Source organism: Sinocyclocheilus grahami, unplaced genomic scaffold (genome assembly GCF_001515645.1).
Source record: "Sinocyclocheilus grahami isolate Dianchi unplaced genomic scaffold, SAMN03320097.WGS_v1.1 scaffold970.1, whole genome shotgun sequence".
Taxonomy (NCBI): Eukaryota; Metazoa; Chordata; class Actinopteri; order Cypriniformes; family Cyprinidae; genus Sinocyclocheilus; species Sinocyclocheilus grahami.
Window position 1 is genome coordinate 59866 of NW_015506149.1, and position 20433 is coordinate 80298.

The 20433-nt window shown below is 36.3% G+C and overlaps 2 protein-coding genes across 2 annotated transcripts in view; one reads left to right on the top strand and one right to left on the bottom strand.

The window, feature by feature from the left end:
• Positions 1–1467: 1467 nt before the first annotated feature.
• LOC107564915 (glycine cleavage system H protein, mitochondrial-like) lies at positions 1468–3591 on the bottom strand. Its single transcript, XM_016250086.1, has 5 exons — positions 3360–3591; positions 3127–3206; positions 2969–3032; positions 2657–2788; positions 1468–1900 (listed from the first exon to the last, which is right to left on the bottom strand). The coding sequence occupies exons 1-5, from the start codon at positions 3508–3510 to the stop codon at positions 1803–1805; spliced, it is 525 nt and encodes a 174-aa protein (XP_016105572.1). The 5' UTR covers positions 3511–3591; the 3' UTR covers positions 1468–1802.
• Positions 3592–5837: 2246 nt separating this feature from the next.
• The window catches only part of LOC107564906 (otogelin-like protein), a 31895-nt gene continuing 17299 nt past the window's right edge, over positions 5838–20433 (top strand). Inside the window, exons 1-21 of the mRNA XM_016250077.1 lie at positions 5838–5846; positions 6478–6547; positions 10387–10479; positions 11291–11445; positions 11529–11650; positions 12638–12843; positions 13072–13196; positions 13358–13448; positions 13551–13675; positions 13837–13943; positions 15305–15411; positions 15490–15615; positions 15820–15928; positions 16124–16170; positions 16765–16910; positions 16986–17118; positions 17541–17718; positions 18772–18896; positions 19241–19450; positions 19545–19710; positions 20119–20363. Coding sequence (XP_016105563.1) covers positions 5838–5846; positions 6478–6547; positions 10387–10479; positions 11291–11445; positions 11529–11650; positions 12638–12843; positions 13072–13196; positions 13358–13448; positions 13551–13675; positions 13837–13943; positions 15305–15411; positions 15490–15615; positions 15820–15928; positions 16124–16170; positions 16765–16910; positions 16986–17118; positions 17541–17718; positions 18772–18896; positions 19241–19450; positions 19545–19710; positions 20119–20363 — 2695 coding nt within the window. The remainder of the gene's footprint in view (positions 5847–6477; positions 6548–10386; positions 10480–11290; positions 11446–11528; positions 11651–12637; positions 12844–13071; positions 13197–13357; positions 13449–13550; positions 13676–13836; positions 13944–15304; positions 15412–15489; positions 15616–15819; positions 15929–16123; positions 16171–16764; positions 16911–16985; positions 17119–17540; positions 17719–18771; positions 18897–19240; positions 19451–19544; positions 19711–20118; positions 20364–20433) is intronic.

Consider the following 20433-nt stretch of genomic DNA (forward strand, 5'->3'; position numbering starts at 1 on the left):
AGGCATTTTTGGGAGTTTGTAGACCAGCGATCAGGCTGTGACATGATACCTGTTCCTGCAAGGCTGGTGCAGGAAGCTCTGGGGAGTATGGAGGATGTTGTGAGTCGTGAGGGAACCGGGTTTCTCCTCCCAGTAATCACCCGCATGGAGTTTAAACACCACTCAGAGGATTCAGACAGGCAAGATAACCCGTATAGACTGGTGTCTTCTGGAGGGTCGTACCCCAACCAGAGACAGGTGTCACTGTTCCCCACAGATAACAAACTGGCATGTCAAGGCTGGAATACACTACACAACTTTGCACAGATTTGCAGGATGAGGCAACTCCTGCAACTCCAGTCAGTCAGTCTGCACATTTTCAGTTGTCGGAGTTGATTTCGCGCACATTCATGTGGTGTATTATTGGCACAGACTCAGATTTTGTAGCTTCAGACTTTGATCTAGGCTGAGGAAATCAAGCACGTTTGATATTTTGAGCCAGATTTAAAAACCTATTAGCTGCGTCTGAAATCGCATACTAGTCTATAGGTACTACAATTGGTTTGACATTTACTTCACAAGCTCTGAAAAAGTATGTTGTATATAGAATATGGGTGGTATGAATCCCCCATATTGTCATTGTCACATGACCTACCAGTGTCAGCTGGGTCACTTCACTGCCATTCACAAATCCTCTCCTGTGGCCTCATGGGATACTAAAGTGTCTATCAGATGTGCACTCCTCACTTTGCTTTTAGACACACTTCCCTAAGCATGTTGTCCAGTTTTTATCTTTAACTGATTAATAACTAAATCTGCTCAGAATTTAAGTTGTGTAGTGTATTCCATCCCTTAGTGCCTTTAACTTTAACAAACATTTTACAGACTTTGGTCAAAAAAGATGTAATACAAATAACTTGTATAAGACAGTATTTTGTAATTAGATGGACTTTTATTATTGCTTATGTGTTTATAGAATGTCTCATTACTTTTCAAAGTTATCAGACTTAAGGTTTTTACCTGGTAGATACGAGTCAAAAATCTTATTTGATTACATCTAGAGATCAGAATAACAGACTTTGGACACTATTTTGACTTTTAAGCAGCTGTTTGAAAGCAAGTATGGTCAGTTTTTCCATGTCGACTATAAATGCAGCACGAGTAAATTTCTTCTCTTGTACAAGCAAACACATCCATCATGGTGTTGGAAATTTGACATTTATGACAAGTTTTGTTTACTTTAAAGTTACTTTATAAAATAACTTAAAATAATTCATTTGCAGACATTGGGTTCATTTAGTAAATTAGAGGCACATTTGGCATCAAAAAGCAAGATGTCTAATGCAATAAAACAATTTAAAGCAGATAAGTGTTTTAAATAGTTGTTTAATGTTGTTAATTAATGTTAATCACTTTAACTCAGTTATGAGTCCTCAAAACTAACACATTTCACCAGGTTTCATAGCTGTCCTCAGACTGGACATTGGGTGTCATTCGTACTTACACATTTTATTTGTAGCATATTCAGAGCAATGACAAACTTTTTCAGGAACAGTGTAACATCTACAAAAGAGATGAAACTGTTACATAGGCTGTGTCTCTGTGGCTACATACAGTAACTGGCTCAATCCAACCAGGTATGCTTGTTGTTTTTCAAGCGAAGTGCATAATGTTGTGTCCATGTGGTCCCCTCCAGTGGCTGGGTATGGGTGGATTGGAAAATGTAATTTAGGAGAACATCTAAACTAAATCAACTACTATAAACATTCCTAAATTGATTGTTTTTAAATTCTCCCCTATATGCAACATGCCAGCAGCACACTCTAGTCCTCTATAGATTTAATGTATCTCTCATAAGCAGCTTCATCCATCAGTCCATCCAATTCCTCAGGAACAGATACGGTCATCTTCATCAGCCAGCCTGGGAACAAAACACACATTTTTTTAAAATAACCATTTCTTAAATCTGATCACAAGACTTAAATGTACTCACCCTCAGGCCATACAAGATGTAGATGAGTTTTTTTCTTCTTCATCTGAACAGATTTTGAGAAATTTAGCATTACATTACTTGATCACCAATGGGTCCTCTGCAGTGAATGGGTGCCATCAGAATGAAAGTCCAAACAGCTAATTAAAACAACAAAATAATTCACAAGTAATCCACATGACTCCAGTCTATCAATTCATATCGGAAGGCTAGAATCAAGCTTCATGTTTATAAGAAACAAATCCATCAAGACCCAAAAAATTAAATCAGAAGAGAAACATGCACCATTGGATTTTGATGCGAGAGGACAACAGGTGATGGACGTTTTCCCTCCAGGAGCGTTATAATATAATTATGGACTCCTATTTTTGATTTAAAATGATAATATCTTAATGATAGATTTGTTTCTTACAAATATGCAGCTTTTTGCTTCACAAGACTGATGGACTGGAGAAGTGTGGATTATTGTGATGTTTTTATCAGCCGTTTATACTCTCATTCTGACGGCACCCATTCACTGCAGAGCATCCATTAGTGAGCAAGTGATGTAATACTACATTTCTCCAAATCTATTCCGATGAAGACCTCATCTAAATCTTGGATGGCTTGAGGGTGGGATGATCTTCATTTTTGGGTGAACTATTCCAGGCCAGTTTGAGTCCAAAAGAGTTTGAAGTAATGTCTCACCGTCTTTATAGCAAGATTTGTTGACCAGTCCTGGGTTGTCTGCCAAGGTGTCATTGACATCTGTCACCTCCCCCGTCAGAGGAGAGTACAACTCACTCGCTGCTTTAACACTCTCCAGAGCACCAAATTCATCTACGGTACAGATGCCAATAAATAAGCAAACTAAATAATAACCGATCATAATATTTGCTTGATTTACTACTAACAAATAACTGTATTTTGTTATAAATAGCTGTATCCTACTGTGAATGTGCTCTTTACAGAACAAGTTTTTCTAAAGCAGTATTCTCCAGAGTTATTAAGAGTAGTTACCAGACTGTGATAACTTTGTACCAACTTCAGGGAGCCCACAGTAGACCACGTCCCCCAGTGCCTCCTGAAAACATTATAAACCCATGACAACACATCTAATATAGTCCAAAAAACACCTCTTCCTATAAAAATTTTGCTTGAATAATAACCAGTCTAACCTGTGCAAAATTACTGATGCCCACTGCTGCCACACCACTGTCCACGCGAACCCACTCGTGTTTGTCTGTGAACTTCAGTGCTGCAGAATGAGAGAAAAGGTTGTGCATGTAATATAGTTCATTCCGAGTTTATCACTACCATAGCATTTGAAAATGACTGCAACATCAGTGCACAGATAGACAGAGCTAAACTTTCACGCGAGTCGCCTGTAAACATTCACAAGTTTGAATACCTGCGCAAAATCGAGTGGTGGTGCTCAGGGCTCTTATATAACATGTCCTCGCCGGCAGTCTAGCTGGAATCAGAGCGTTTCTGTTTGACAGTCGAGGCAGCGAGGAGGTCAAACTAACAGAAGCACATCGTAATATTGTGCACATCGCCATTATTCCCCGCACGCAAACATTAATGGACGCCGGCGCGCCTCGATGATGTCATTATTCGAATGGCCTATGCGCGCCAAAGCGGTGCTTTGAGGGGTGTGTTTGTGTTCGGGTTTGGGTTGGAGGGAAAATGTATCTAGTGAATAATTTGTCTTATATACAGTGTTGGGGAAAGTTACTTTTAAAAGTAATGCATTACAAAATTGCGTTACTCCATAAAAAAAGTAAGTAATTACGTTACTTAGTTACTTTTATGGAAAGTAATGCGTTACGTTACTTTTGCGCTACTTTTTAAATCTGGACAGGGCTTGCTTGTTTGTTTTTAAAATAAAAAAGTTCTATTTTTGGCAAATATAAAAGCCTTTTCACACCAAAAGTGAAATGAATAAGCCTCAGGCTGAAGGGAAAGTACATTTACGTCCGTACAGTAGAATGCAGAAGAAGAAATTTCAACACACTTCAGCAATAAAAAAAGACACAAATGTTTGTCTAGAGTAATTTGTGCTTATTAGTACGGTTGAACTGGATCATCAAAGGTCAGAAGCAAAGACATTGTTAATAGAATGGGATTAAATACATAAAGCATATTTGTGTTGTTTAACATTTAATTATTGCAGGTTTGCGTCATATTCTGAGTTGCGTTATTTTTATTCATTTTGAGGAATACTGAATCTGCTTTTTTGTGTGAGGGAGATGAATTAATGCACATTCATATTTATTTTAGAACTACAGTAACATCTGATTTCTCAACATGGGGACGGGAGAGCTGTCAGTCAATAAATTGGAAAAAAAAGTAACTTGCGTTACTTATTTGAAAAAGTAACTCAGATATTCTGTAAATTAAAAAGTAATGTGTTACTTTACTAGTTACTTGAAAAAAGTAATCTGATTACGTAACTCGCGTTACCTGTAATGCGTTACCCTCAACACTGCTTATATATGTCTATATATATATGTCTATAACCGGACAGTTGAAAAATAACGGGCATTATCTTCTTAGGCAACAACATCAGGATTTTGCGTCAAGTTTATGTATATTTATAGGCCTGTAAAGTGTATATTTCTATATTTTGTAACTGGGTACTATTTTAATCACATTTTGCTTTTGTTAAATTCACATAATAAATCCTTTTAGTACAAATAATCCATGTAGCCTCTTAATTATATATGAGATCATAAAACTAGCCTACATATTAATGTTAACAAACATTTATAATAAAAAAAAAATACAAATATTTTTTAAATAGCATAATTTCCTAATTAAGTATGTACTTAAGCATGTCACACTGCTTAAGGAAGTAAACAGATTTTGACAAATCTGTAGCCATAGCTAAATAACTTATTTTTACTTCAGTCGGCCTACCCATTTATCACAGGATTCATATAATGCAGAGAAAGTTTTCTGAAAGATTGATGAATCTGTATTACAATATACAGAAAGTCACACAGTTGACCTGCTTGTTTAAGTCCAGTTTAGTGGATGTTTATTTTTTTAACAACAGCAGGAAATATATTTGGTCTGGAATAAATGAGTTCACAGTGAGCAGTATAATGTTAGCCTATCCAAAAAAAGTCATATGATGCATTTTAAAGATCATTATTTTGTGTATTTGGTGTAACAGAATATGTTGACATGCTTTAATGTTCAAAAAACACATTATTTTTCAAATACTGTACATTATTGTAGGTCCTCTATGCCCCGCCTCTCTCAAACGCTTCGTTTTCTGCAAAGCCCCCTCCTTTGACAAGCGCAGTCTGCTCTGATTGGCCAGCTGGCCCAGTGCATTGTGATTGGCCACATTTTTTTTTTTAAATAGCCTTTGTGCACAGCCAGCCTTGTACTCTTCTAGGTTCAAAAAACTGTCTTCCATAAAATGCGTTGCACAAATTCGAACATCTGGGTTGTGCTGTTCTGTTGTAAATAAATCTTAACCAATGATTCCTAAATGCATCTACTTCCGGAAGGCCAAATAAAGTGCTTTTGCTTTCGCACTGAAACACAGCATCTCCCTGACATGCTGCTTCAACAGGACGACTGCTGTTCCTGAAACCAGGCCTTCTTTCTTTGGTGCACATTTGGGCGGCATTATGCTAATATTTCCACATAGTGACGTAGATATGTGGGGGCGTGTTAGAACGAGCCGTTTTAGGTAGGCGTGGCAGACTCTTAACTTTTATAAAGAATATCTCTTTGGATTTGAGACTTTAGTCTTTGCAACTTTACAGATCTTCTTTATGCACCAAGAGCTTGTTACACTCCAAAGAGAAAGGAAGAATTGAAATCGCATCATATGACCGCTTTAAATAGTTGAAACTCTTAAATAGGCGAGATGGGTAAAGTTACAATGACAGAAATGTCCTTAAAATGTCGAACCTTTGAAAATGATTAAACAATTTGTAATATAATTTTAATAACCACAAAACTTTACGTTCAAAGATTACGTTCAGCGCAGTAAATAGACGCTCGCGAACAAAACCATAGCAACAGCAGGCTGCTCGAGCGCTTTCTTTCTTTCAGTGAGGATCTGTAACAGACGAAATGTAAACAACTTTGCTATCAGTATTTATGTAGCGTATTTCTGTATCGCAAGTATATCACAAAAAAGTGTTTGTTTATCAAAAGACGGGCACTACGGTTGGACAAGTCTCGAGACTGAAACCCCAAACCCCCTCCTCCCCCCTTGAAAGTCACTGAATGACTTTGAAAGGTAACTTAACGTTAGCGCAGTGCTTTCATCTTTAGCTAACATTTGTAGGTGTGATATTTGCAACCGGTAATTTATCACCATTGTGACACTGAGCAAGACGATACCACAATACTAGATTAAAATATGAACAATATAAATAATCATATCCTTTGACTGTACTGTAAACTGTCTAAACCATTGTGGAGTGAAATTAAACTTGTGTTCAGAGTACTTCTCCTGTGACTGGGATATCATCTGATCTGTATGTCGTTCCGTACATCAGGTAGATGATGAGTTACCTGTTACCTGCGCGCAGGTGCGCTCCGTCCTCCTGATGCTGCAGGAGCACGCAGGTACATCCTCCTCCTCTGACTGTACAGAAGATGGACGTTTATCCTTCACTACTCTGTCTGGGACAAATCACTTTAGTTTGTTAATCGTGCCTCAGATATTTTAACTTGATTAATCCTATGAGAAGCCTTTTCAGAAGGAGAATTTCAATCGATCCTCCTAAAATGATGAAAGTCGTAATTTCTTGATCGTTGAAGGACGCCCGTCGACTGAGATGAACGAACAGCGGGACATTCAACTGTTTTCACTCTGTACACTTTTCATTTTCAAGCTATTTGTGCTTCAAGGTAAGTCTAATTTAAATTTTGAATCATTTAGAATTTTAGATTTTTATGAATTAATAATGTACACATTGCCTTTATAAAATCTACTATGGTACCATAGTTTTCCTGAAATACCTTATTTTTTTATTCCTACTACAGTGAAATTGTGGTAATATTGTTTTAGTCATAATACATTCAACAAAATAACAAAAACATTTAAAAAACGTAGAGATCCCATATTAATTTACAAATGGTATTTTGACAACAACAAAAAAAGTTTACAATGGTACAATTCTTTAGGGGTTTTACACTCTCAGATGAAAAGGTACAAAAGCTGTCACTGTGGCGGTACCTTTTCAAAAGGTGCACTTTTGTACCTTTTAGATACTAATATGTACACTTTAGGTACTAATATGTTCCTTTAAGGTACCAATATGGACTTTTTAGGTACAAATGTGTACCTTCTAAAGAGATACCGCCCCAGTGACAGCTTTTGTACCTTTTTTTTTTAGAGTGTTGTTTGCTATATTGGATGTAATTTATGTAATCTCTGAATTAATGAATTATGTAAATCTATCTTAAGCTGTGAAAACCTTAAAAAAAATAAGCATTCCAAACTTTTTGAGTGTACTAAGCATAATAGACTTTTATGTACTTATACAATAATTTACTAAAAAGTTTTGTTTTGGACCTATGCTGTATTTACAGACTAAAAGATACGTTTATAAATATGCATGAGTTTTGTTTATATAATTTTGCTTTTGACAGGATTTATTTGCCAGGAATCAAACTCAGAAAATAAACTACCCAGGTATGTGGTTGAGTCCAACTTCTTGTTCTGATGCTGTTGACTTTGTGATGCTGATGGCTAGGTGTATGATCATAATGTTTTTAGATATTTAAACATGTTGAGCATAGATTGCAGTTTGATTATACCTTTAAAAACTGGTGAACCCTATCAAACATCCGCTATAACAAGGAGGTTTTGAGCAGAGAGACAGTGTCAAGTTCTACATGCAATCACTGATAAGATGTTAAGTGTTTGGTCTAATGTTTTGAAGTAACCATTAAACCAGTTCCTTGAGAATCATGCAGTCCATCAGCGTGACTTTGACTGTATGGCATCTTAAGTGTTTCTGAACCTTTAGTCTCACAGTCGCCGGACTTTTAATACTGCTCTCTTTGTGCCACTTTTAAAAGGAGGGTTAATGCACTGCGGCAGAAACGGGATCTCTTCCGTGAAGAGGTGAGTATACCTAAGAGAAAGCGACAACCACACACACACACACACACACTCACAAATACTGAGATACACTCTCAGTGCTGACAAAGCTGTCTTTGTGGAGTTTACACAAATGCTACAGCCACTGAAAGCTCCACTCCCAAATGTCTGCAGTGGCAAAACCATGTGAAGGAATGCCAAGACAGGTTCACCAACATGGCTTAGTGGCTAGACATGGTATTGTTGCCACTATAAGCCAATAGACCCACGCACTTGGCAAATTCTTAGTACTGTTTTTTTCCTCTGCAGACCCTTAGCACAGTGCTGTCTGATTCAGCTATACCACGAAGAGTTCTTCATAATTATACAGCGAGAGATGCATCAACAGGTATTTTATATACTGTGTGCACACACGAACACATAAGATTTGCAGAGATATGTACAGTCTTACTTGAGTTTGCATGCTAGAAACATCAGTTATGAAGTTATATTTCAATAAACGAATGTTTTGTGAAGTTACGCCACTGTCAGCTTCATTGTGAACTAAGCTTTGTGTGATTTGGTCATCTAAGGCCAAATGTTTTTAGATTCATTTTTACCAATAAGGAATCAAATTTAAACGATAAAGGATTATGCGGGGTTAATATAGTTAACTGAAACCATTAAAAAATGTTAGTTGAAATAAATGTTTAAATAAAAATAAAAAACGCTGAAAGAAAATATTGAAAAAACTTTACATTACATAGTGTAAATAGAATCTATAGCTATTTTCACTTAGTGTAAATAGCATCTAACTAAGATTAGTAAATGCTGTAAAAGTATTGATCGTTCTTAGTTCATGTAAACTAGGCTAATGTTAACTAATGAAATATTATTGTAAAGTGTTTCCAAAATATTGTTCAAATTGTTACTGCCTTTAATTATTATCTTGGAATAAATTGGAATAAACTGCCTCCTCATTTTAAACTGCACAATTGGCTATAATAGTATAAACTATAATAGTATCTCAATGATGCTAAAATAACATTGGGAGTATCCAAAAAGCAGTGGTCAATTTAATGGTTAGACATTTAAATTAATGAACTCTACATGCGCAAAGAAATAAAAAGTAGCCAGAAACAGTTTCTAAGCCAAAGGGTTCAAATTCAAATTGTTCAATTCAAACAGTTGGAGGCTTTGGAAGCTTTGAGTAGGAGACCCCAAAGTTGAACAGTGAACTATTCAAACCCAACTATACGGTCCTTTAGGTTGCTTTAGACTGCCAAGCAAAGAAAAATAAAAAATCTGTCACAACAAAAACACTGGAGCTATTCACCTTCAGTGCTTGGCCCATAATTTTAAGTTTCATATTAATGCGTTGTGCAAAACACATAAGATTTGCAGAGATATGTACAGTCTTACTTGAGTTTGCATGCTAGAAACATCAGTTATGAAGTTATATATCAATAAACTAATGTTTTGTGAAGTTACGCCACTGTCAGCTTCATTGTGAACTAAGCTTTGTGTGATTTGGTCATCTAAGGCCAAATGTTTTTAGATTCATTTTTACCAATAAGGAATCAAATTTAAAGGATAAAGGATTATGCGGGGTTAATATAGTTAACTGAAACCATTAAAAAATGTTAGTTGAAATAAATGTTTAAATAAAAATAAAAAACGCTGAAAGAAAATATTGAAAAAACTTAACATTACATAGTGTAAATAGAATCTATAGCTATTTTCACTTAGTGTAAATAGCATCTAACTAAGATTAATAAATGCTGTAAAAGTATTGATCGTTCTTAGTTCATGTAAACTAGGCTAATGTTAACTAATGAAATATTATTGTAAAGTGTTTGTCCAAAATATTGTTCAAATTGTTACTGCCTTTAATTATTATCTTGGAATAAATTGGAATAAACTGCCTCCTCATTTTAAACTGCATAATTGGCTATAATAGTATAAACTATAATAGTATCTCAATGATGCTAAAATAACATTGGGAGTATCCAAAAAACAGTGGTCAATTTAATGGTTAGACATTTAAATTAATGATTTTACTGAACTCTACATGCGCAAAGAAATAAAAAGTAGCCAGAAACATTTTCTAAGCCAAAGGGTTCAAATTCAAATTGTTCAGTTCAAACAGTTGGAGGCTTTGGAAGCTTTGAGTAGGAGACCCCAAAGTTGAACAGTGAACTATTCAAACCCAACTATACGGTCCTTTAGGTTGCTTTAGACTGCCAAGCAAAGAAAAATCTAAAATCTGTCACAACAAAAACACTGGAGCTATTCACCTTCAGTGCTTGGCCCATAATTTTAAGTTTCATATTAATGCGTTGTGCAATGTACCTTTCTGTGTTTGTTTGTGTTGTAGAATATTGTGGGTGTCTTAATGGTGGCTGGTGCCAGGAGGAAGGACGCTGTGATTGTGCTCAGTTCCAGGGTCTCGGGGATCGCTGTCAAATCAGTAAGAAGCACACACTGAAGTTATATTAAATTCAAAATGAAACTTGTCTCCATGTAATTATAGTAAGGTACGGTCTGATATTATCATCTGCCACCCAGTGCTGACTATTAAATGTGGACGAAGGAACCCTGAATTTAATTACTGTACTAGAATTCAAGTGGCATTACTCACTGGTTCCAGTTAATCTACGTGACTATGTCTTACTGCATTTGGTAGCATTGGATTACAGATGTTCTGGGAATAGATGGCTGGTCACAAAGAGCTCTGTATGTGTGTTTAATTAACCACTCACTATAAAGCCAGGCAGCTGGTATGACCAACAGAATAACAGGTTACTACGTATACAGTATTTATATAAGCTATACTGATTACATGCCCAACGGGGCATAGATTACATGGGGCACAAATATTGAATTAAAAAAATATTTGTTTACATGAAAATATTAAGCACAACTTTTTTCAACATTGATAATAATCAGAAATGTTTCTTGACCAGCAAAATCAGCATATTAGAATGATTTCTAAAGGATCATGTGACACTGAAGACTGGAGTTATGGCTTCTAAAAATTCAGCTTTGTCATCACAGAATAAATTAAATTTGAAAATATCTTCAAATTTCATAGAATAATACATTTCACAGTATTACTATTTATACTGTATTTCTGATCAAACAGATGATGAGTAAACGAGTCTTCTCCAAAACGGTGCACATATTTGTAACCATTCAGTTCCATAATTCTATAGTATTACAAGGACCTACCAACCACAATAGTTTTTTTGTATAGGAGATTTTTGTCTTTTTTGTGTCAGTTCCCAACCATGGTCAGGACAGGGATGGGATTTGCCGTTCATGGGGTCAGCATCATTTTGAGACCTTTGATGGAATGTATTACTACTTCCCTGGAACCTGTTCGTTTATCCTGGCCAAAGACTGCCATTCCACAGAGCCCCAGTATACAGTGTGGGTAAGTTACAGCTGCGCCAGGTCTGTTTGCTATATATGTTTTTCTTTTGATACCTGCATTGCTACTTGATTTCTCTTTGGCAGGTTCATAACAGTCGTTCATGTAGAGCTTCAGTGTATTCATGTCCACGTGGTCTGAGTCTGTTCTTCCCAAATGAAGAGGAAATCTATATTAGTGGTTATCAGGTGCTAAAGGGAGGACACAGGTGAGTTTGGACATTTATTTAGCAAGGATGCATTAAATTACTCAAAAGTGATAGTAAAGACATTTATATAATGTTACAAATGATTTCTAAAATAAATGCTGTTCTTTTAGTCTTCCTGTTCTTTAAAGAATCATGAAAAACTCAAAACTCAGTTTTCACAAAAATATTAACCAGCACCTTTTTTTTTTACATTGATAATAAGAAATATTTCTTGAGCAGCAAATCGGCATGATTAGAATGAGTTCTGAAGGATCATGTGACACTGAAGACTGGAGTAATGATGCTGAAAATTCAGCTTTTCATAACAGAAATAAATTCAAATATATTAAAATAGAAAACGGTTCTTTTAAATTATTATCATATTTCAGGGTATTACTGTTTTTGGTGTATTTTGGACTAAATAAATGCACCCTTAAGCATAAGAGACCTCTTTTTCGAAACCATTAAAAAGTCTTAACGACCCCAAACCTTTTGAACAGTAGTGAATCTTGGATGAATTAAACTACAGGTATTAAAGAAAAAATATGCTGATGGGGAGATAAATCTTTCGGTTTGATGTGTATGTTTTGTCAGAGAACATTCGAAACCTTGGCCACTTTTGGTATTAAATAGCTTTGAGGTCATGATAGCATGATGATGATATAATATCAAAAAAAGTCCCAGGCAACACATTTCAATATCAAACTTGATCAAATTCTTGTGTTTTTTGTCTGTTTCTTGTGCATTTGTCAGACTGCTGAATCTTGGATGAATTAAACTACAGGTATTAAAGAAAAAATATGCTGATGGGGAGATAAATCTTTCGGTTTGATGTGTTTGTTTTGTCAGAGAACATTCGAAACCTTGGCCACTTTTGGTATTAAATAGCTTTGAGGTCATGATAGCATGATGATGATATAATATCCAAAAAAGTCCCAGGCAAGACATTTCAATATCAAACTTGATCAAATTCTTGTGTTTTTTGTCTGTTTCTTGTGCATTTGTCAGACTGAGTCTGCCACAGACAGTGCGTAATGTTTTCATTGAGCGCTTGGCTGACTATATCCTGGTGAAGAGCACGTTTGGCTTCTCTCTGGCGTGGGACGGAAGCTCTGGAGTCTACCTCAAAATGACCGAAGCACACAAAGGAAGGCCTTGTGGTCTGTGTGGAAACTATAATGATGACGGATCGGATGATCTCAGCAGCAGCCGCGGTGAGACAAACAGGCCCAGACACACACTCATCATCTCAGTCAGTAGCAAATTCAGGACAATTATATCAAAGCTGAGCAGAGTTGGATACTCAGTCAATCCCACTGTTGTCTATTTAGAGATGAGTTGTAACATTTTAGGGGCAATTTAATTATTAAACAGAATTTTATCATTTCTGTTGGAAAAAGTGTATTATGGTGTCCTTCATGCTTTGCATTTTGCACTATTAGGTACAGTCTCTGAAGACATTGCTGAATTTGGGAACAGCTGGACAGTAGATTTGCCCCAAGAGAGACCCTGTCCTGAGGTTGATCATGATTTCCCTGGACCTTGCTCATCTGAGTCAGATATGGATGTACGCTTTCCCGCACTGCATAATGGGTTTGAACTAAGCTAAATGGGTCTTAGAATGTATGATAGTTTAAAACAAGAGTTTTTAAGGTCAGAAAATATTTTTGATTATTCAACTTAAAATGTGTTTTAGCAACTTTGCCTGTTTGTGTGTTATCTGAGCAGGATGCCATCAGCAAATTCAGGACAATTATATCAAAGCTGAGCAGAGTTGGATACTCAGTCAATCCCACTGTTGTCTATTTAGAGATGAATTGTAACATTTTAGGGGCAATTTAATTATTAAACAGAATTTTATCATTTCTGTTGAAAAAAGTGTATTATGGTGTCCTTCATGCTTTGCATTTTGCACTATTAGGTATAGTCTCTGAAGACATTGCTGAATTTGGGAACAGCTGGGCAGTAGATTTGCCCCAAGAGAGACCCTGTCCTGAGGTTGATCATGATTTCCCTGGACCTTGCTCATCTGAGTCAGATATGGATGTACGCTTTCCCGCACTGCATAATGGGTTTGAACTAAGCTAAATGGGTCTTAGAATGTATGATAGTTTAAAACAAGAGTTTTTAAGGTCAGAAAATATTTTTGATTATTCAACTTAAAATGTGTTTTAGCAACTTTGCCTGTTTGTGTGTTATCTGAGCAGGATGCCATTGAGAAGTGCAGCGCATTGCTTTTCTTTCCTTTCATCTCCTGCCATGAGAACATTGACCCAAATCCATTTGTTGCCAGCTGTGTTTCGGACATGTGTGTGTAAGTCAAGTGTGGTGCTTTTGTCTAAATGGTGTAACTGAAGTTGAATCCTGCTGAAAAAAACAAGCTAAAGGTGGATTGCTGATCTTAGCTGGATTAAGCGGTTCTATGGTCAAACTTGTGTTTAGCTGGTCAGTTTGCTGGTCTAAAAAATACTCTAAAACTATCTAAACTGACAGGCCTTACCAGATTTTTCACCAGAGTGAGAGATCACCTTAGACTTGTTTGATAGACTTTTTCATCAGTTTTATTTAAAGAGTTATTCAGTATTATTTATATAATAATATATGATTTATTCATATTAATTTTAATTTTTCAATTACATTTTTAGAAATTTTTAATATAAGTAATTTATTAAGTTTTTTCATATTAATTACATTTATTTTTATTTCCATTTTAGTTTTAGTAATTTTAGTCCTTCAATTTCAATTTATTTAATTTCAGTTGCCAAATCAAATTTTTTTCTAAAGTAATGTTTGAATTTTATTTGATTTTATCTTTATTTTAGTTAATAAATAATTCAAATAAATGAATGACGACATTAATATTTTTAATAGTTTATTTTTAGTTAACAATAAGAACACTGATATAAAACTTCTTAAACCTTCTTTTAAATTTCAGCAATCATTGGATCACTGGAACTTTAAGGCCGGTTGTCTTAGAACTAAAATTAATTGGGAATTCTGTATCTGTAATTTGATCTTTTGCAATTATTAGCTTAAAATGTGGGAACATGACTGTAGAAAATAAACATAGTGAACTTAAAGTAAGATGACTAATTGTAGCATACTAACAGTATTAATATTAACCTTTGTGCTAACGTTAATGTTGAACATTTCTGTTTCTTACATTTAGGATTTTAATTAGAATAAGCATTTCTCTCTGTCCCTCTCCCTTCTTGAATATTTTTTTCCTCCCTAGCTTATTTCCAGCATTCCACACCTCCCAATTCCAACAGGATTATGTTAATTATAGTAATGAAAATACCTTGCATATGTCAAAAGCTGCAGAAAGAGTGTTTGTGAATATATGTAGCCTATACTATAGGTATGTGTGTGCATGCAGGTGTTTGTGCTTGTACTAGAATTTGTAAGAGTTTGTGTGTGTGGGGGTGTGTGTGTGTGTGTATTGATTACAGTGATGAAATAGCTGCTGGAGTTTATGAACAGATTCAGACTCAACTGTTGATTGAAGAGGTAGTGAGAGGATCAGATTGCAAGAGCCTGTTGAACTTACAGTCTCACATCACCATACTGAAAGAATTGACTTTTCCCTTATGTTCTTTCTTAGAACCATTTGTACTTTTGGCTGTTTAGTACTTATTAACCTTTAATTTTTTTTATTATTATTATTATTTCTAGGTCAGATGATGAGGAGACATTTTGTCGGACTCTTGTTGAGTACACCAGGGCCTGTTCTCATGTGGGATACCCCGTCAGAGAGTGGAGGGACAGTTTTCCTACATGCGGTCAGTCGGCTTTCATGTCATAAAGGAAACGCATGCCATAAACTTTGCAGCTTGTGATGTGATATGTTTGTGTTTCAGCGGACAGATGTGAGGATAGTTTTGTCCACAGAGACTGTATCAGCTGCTGCCCACCTACATGCATGTTTGAGAAAGAGTGTTTGGGAACCAATCTACACTGTCTGGATGGATGCTACTGCCCGGATGGTACAGAAAGACCAATAATCCGATGCTTTAATGAGCATAAAAATCTTAATATTTGTGAATGTTTGCTTTTATAAGAACTACACAAATAAGCAGTTTAGGGCACTTCAGAATGCATGTTGCAGTTATTTGTTGAACATTTTAACTTTAGTATGATTTTATTGACTTCTTTTACTCATGGCTCTCTTTCTGTCTGGCTTTTCTCAGGTTTGATCTTACAGAATGGCACCTGTATAGCAGTGTCTCAGTGCCCCTGTGTGTACCATGGTACACCATATCCTCTTGGTCATGTATTGGAGCAGGGCTGCACTGTCTGGTTAGAAACATCAAATTTTTACTCTTTTACACCTAAAACACCAAACAAAACTTTCTTTCATTTTTTTTTACCTATAGTTAACCGTAGTAGCTAATTATAGAAAACGGTTCCATAACAAATGAACTTGTCATGTGTTAAATTCATGAATCATTTAATTCAATTAATGAATTAATATAATGTGAATTACATTTTCAGTGTCTGTATGGGAGGAGTGTGGAACTGCACAGAGAATAATTGCACTGGTAAATAATTGCACCCAGTTTTACAGAATACGTAGAAGTTATTTTTACCACAATGTTTTGATGTAGCTTTCTACTGAGACATTTGCGTTCACCAAAGAAACTTTCTTTGCATGTGAATGTTTTTTTTTTTTGTGCAAATGCAAAAGTTTTACGAGCAAGCAGAAACTTTCTCGGGTAACGCAAAACTTTTGTTAGCAAATGCAAAGTTTCTCATGCAAACATAAAAGTATTGCACGCTGATGCAAAGTTTTTTCGAGTGAACACAATAAAAAGTTTCTCAGGCAAATACAAAAATTTTGTAGGTAAACGCAAAAGTTTCTTGGGTAAACACAAAAGTTTTGCAAGTGAATACAGTTCCTTGGGGGAACGCAATGTCTATGCAAAGTTTCTCAAGGGAGTGCAAAACGTTTGAACAAAATTTTTCAGGGAAACTCAACTTTTGTGAGCAAACGCAAAAACATTAAAATAAAATTTTTCCACCCATCTCATATTTTTGTCATCACCATCTTCTCTTTGGGGCTGCATTACTTAAAAAGTAAGTGTGTTTTGTCAAAAATGATTTTGGAATTAAATTATAATTTTTTTAACCTCCAGCGGAATGCACAGTAATGGGTGACGCACATGTGACCACTTTTGATGGGCGGATCTTCATGCACATGGGCTCTTGCCAGTATGTGCTAGTGAAGAGCCGCGGCAGCGCCAAGTTTACTGTGACACTACAGTACACAGCCTGTGGAGAGGTAAAAAGTGTGTTTCTGGGAATGTTTGGCATCAAGATGTTTTGTTTGTGTTTAATGGTGTCTCTCGTCTCTCAGTCTCAGGAGCACTCTTGCATCCACTCAGTGGCTCTGGTGGTGGATGAAGATGTCAGCAGGCAGGTCACTCTCACCAGAGAGGGGGAAGTTGTTATTGGGGCCAGTATGGCTGTCAATTTGCCTTACTCAGATGGTAAGGTTCTCAGTTTTACTTCAGTATTGGACCACTTTAATAGTAAATGTATTCAAAATGAATAGACAGCCTATTCATTTTGATGAAAGCAAAACTGTGAAGGTCAGTTCTAGATCATATCTAATTTTCTCATTTTTACTAAAGTCCATTATTTTTTATTTCACATTTCTAGGTTCAGTTCTGGACGTAGAAATGCAGTAATAAATATATGTTTAGTTAGTTAAAAATGCTTATAAATAGTAAGATTAAGTAATAATAGTAATAAAAGAATATAGATATAATTAAGAATAGTACAAAGCTATAAGTAGAGCAATAAATAAAAAAATAACAAAAATTTAAATATTTATTTTACTTGAACATATATTGGATTAAATAAATTGTATTTTGTATTATTTTTTTATTTGTTCTTATTTGTTTGTTAGACATGGTGAACATTCGCCGGCTGACATCTTTGTTTGTGGGTCTGCGGTCTGTCTTTGGCCTGAGGTTTCAGTATGATTGGCAGGGTGGACGAATCTACCTTCAGCTAGACAGCACCTGGATGGGCTCCACACTCGGCCTATGTGGGACCCTCAACGGAAACCTACGGGATGATTTCCTGTGAGAAATGGAGGCTGGTCCTCTGAATTTACATTTAGTCATTTATAGAAAATAATAGAATAATAGTAATAATTAATAATGATATATTATTAAATTATTATTATTATTATATAGTAATAATTTATAGTAATAATCACAATAGAATTTCTTTCAGGGAAACATTTTAAATGTCTTTTAATAACTTTTTGGTTTGCATTATGCAGTCTCTTTTATTAACATGAGTGTGTGCTTGACATGAGTAGGTTAGATTCCCAGGGAGTGCATGAACTCATAAAATGTATACCTTAAAGGCACAATATGTACGTTTTCGCCGCTAGAGGGCGCATATTCAAAACAAACAAAGAAACAAAGGCGTAGTTTGATGACGCCGTGACTGAGTGTGGAATCGTGGGAGTTGTTGTCTTCATCCCCACAGCCGATGCAATCCGACGGGACTCAGGCAGAAATCATGTTCATGGATGAGCTAATGATTTGTTAACGTAGTAGAATGAAGCAGGGTGAGGCTGAAAGCCTTCGAAGCGAAACGAGGCCGCTGAACGAGCGTGACACACAGCTCGAAAGTAGCGGAGCTTTTATTATGCCACAGTCAACTGCTTCCGCTGCTTAAGGTCGTGCGTATGTGGGGGAAAGCAGTGCTATTTTATCATACTAGATACATTTGAAAGTTGTGCGGTCTTCACCTGTCTAGTAAAACGCATAACATATTAAAGCGTCTTTGGTGTTTCCATGTTTTCTACAAAACAAAAAACAAAAAAATCGAAGGGTGTATGACATCATTGGCAGGCGACACAATGACACTATGGACACGGTCCGTGTCACTAGTTAAAATTGCTTATTTCTCTGGATTTAAACATTCTTCGAAACATTTGGGATAATGTAAGTACACAAGTCAGCAAAATATATAACACTGTTCTAGTAGTTTTTGGATATTTTAATAAAACAATCTTACATATTGTGCCTTTAAATGTGATAAGTCATTTTTTAATAAAAGTGTCTGACAAATGCATAAATGTAAATGATTGATGTGTAAGTAAATGTGTTATTATACTCCAGTTCTCCTGCTGGAATGATTGAAGGAACCCCACAGCTGCACGTCAATGCCTGGAAAGTGTCTTCAGCGTGCATAAGCCCTGTTAACATTCCTATTATCGACCCCTGTGAAATGAACCAACAAAATGGTACTTATGCTATCACTTTGCTTATTAGTTACAATATCCATGGTTGTCCCAAAAATTTGCTCTGAGGTTACAGAAGAGACCAAAATGTATGTAGGTGCAGATGCTTATTTAGAATTTATTTTATTGTTTTCTTAATTCTACTTATAAAATTTTTTATGTATGCATGTACGTAGCGAGAGCTCCTGGAAACCATACCAATCTCCTTGTGTGTTTTGAGCATTAAAATATTCAGAATTTAATTGTTATTAGATTCTGTGGCCTCTATCCTCTATCCCTATGATAGCATTTAATCTGATGTTTGATTTCTAGACTTTCATGTGATGCTAAAAAGGTTTTTGTTTCAGTGTTTTATGCTGCCCGGTGTGATGTGCTTTTGGAGGAAGTGTTTGCGGCGTGCCATGCATATGTTAGTCCCAGCATGTACCACCAGCAGTGCCGCTACCAGGCCTGTCGATGTGGCAGCACCTGCCTCTGCATTGCTCTGTCCCACTACGCATACATCTGCAACAAGCATAATGTCACCGTCAACTTCAGAGCACACGTCTCTGAGTGTGGTTCGTTGCTCATACCTACATCTCTCTGTCTGCCTATCTATCTGTCTATTGCATGAGTATGTTTAGGAGGTCATTTGTGAATGCGTGTGTGTAGGTATGGTGTGTTTAGGAGGGATGATGTATCACCCATGCACATCATCATGCGGGAAGACGTGTCAGTCAATCAGCAGTGGTGAAGTGTGTGATGGGGACTGTGCTGAAGGATGCAGCTGCACCGAGGGAACATTCTACGATCACGCTCGCCAGCGCTGTGTGCTGCTGTACGTCTGAATACACCAATGCCTGGAAAGTGTCTTCAGCGTGCATAAGCCCTGTTAACATTCCTATTATAGACCCCTGTGAAATGAACCAACAAAATGGTACTTATGCTATCACTTTGCTTATTAGTTACAATATCCATGGTTGTCCCAAAAATTTGCTCTGAGGTTACAGAAGAGACCAAAATGTATGTAGGTGCAGATGCTTATTTAGAATTTATTTTATTGTTTTCTTAATTCTACTTATTAAATTTTTTATGTATGCATGTACGTAGCGAGAGCTCCTGGAAACCATACCAATCTCCTTGTGTGTTTTGAGCATTAAAATATTCTGAATTTAATTGTTATTAGATTCTGTGGCCTCTATCCTCTATCCCTATGATAGCATTTAATCTGATGTTTGATTTCTAGACTTTCATGTGATGCTAAAAAGGTTTTTGTTTCAGTGTTTTATGCTGCCCGGTGTGATGTGCTTTTGGAGGAAGTGTTTGCGGCGTGCCATGCATATGTTAGTCCCAGCATGTACCACCAGCAGTGCCGCTACCAGGCCTGTCGATGTGGCAGCACCTGCCTCTGCATTGCTCTGTCCCACTACGCATACATCTGCAACAAGCATAATGTCACCGTCAACTTCAGAGCACACGTCTCTGAGTGCGGTTCGTTGCTCATACTTACATCTCTCTGTCTGCCTATCTATCTGTCTATTGCATGAGTATGTTTAGGAGG

Excerpts from the sequence above, each read along its gene's own strand:
- LOC107564915 (XM_016250086.1), bottom strand. The coding sequence starts at position 3,510 with ATGGCGATGTGCACAATATTACGATGTGCTTCTGTTAGTTTGACCTCC. Across the intron at positions 3,033-3,126 it reads GCATCAGTAATTTTGCACAG|GAGGCACTGGGGGACGTGGT; the intron begins GTTAGACTGGTT and ends TAATGTTTTCAG. Across the intron at positions 2,789-2,968 it reads TACAAAGTTATCACAGTCTG|ATGAATTTGGTGCTCTGGAG; the intron begins GTAACTACTCTT and ends TCTGTACCGTAG.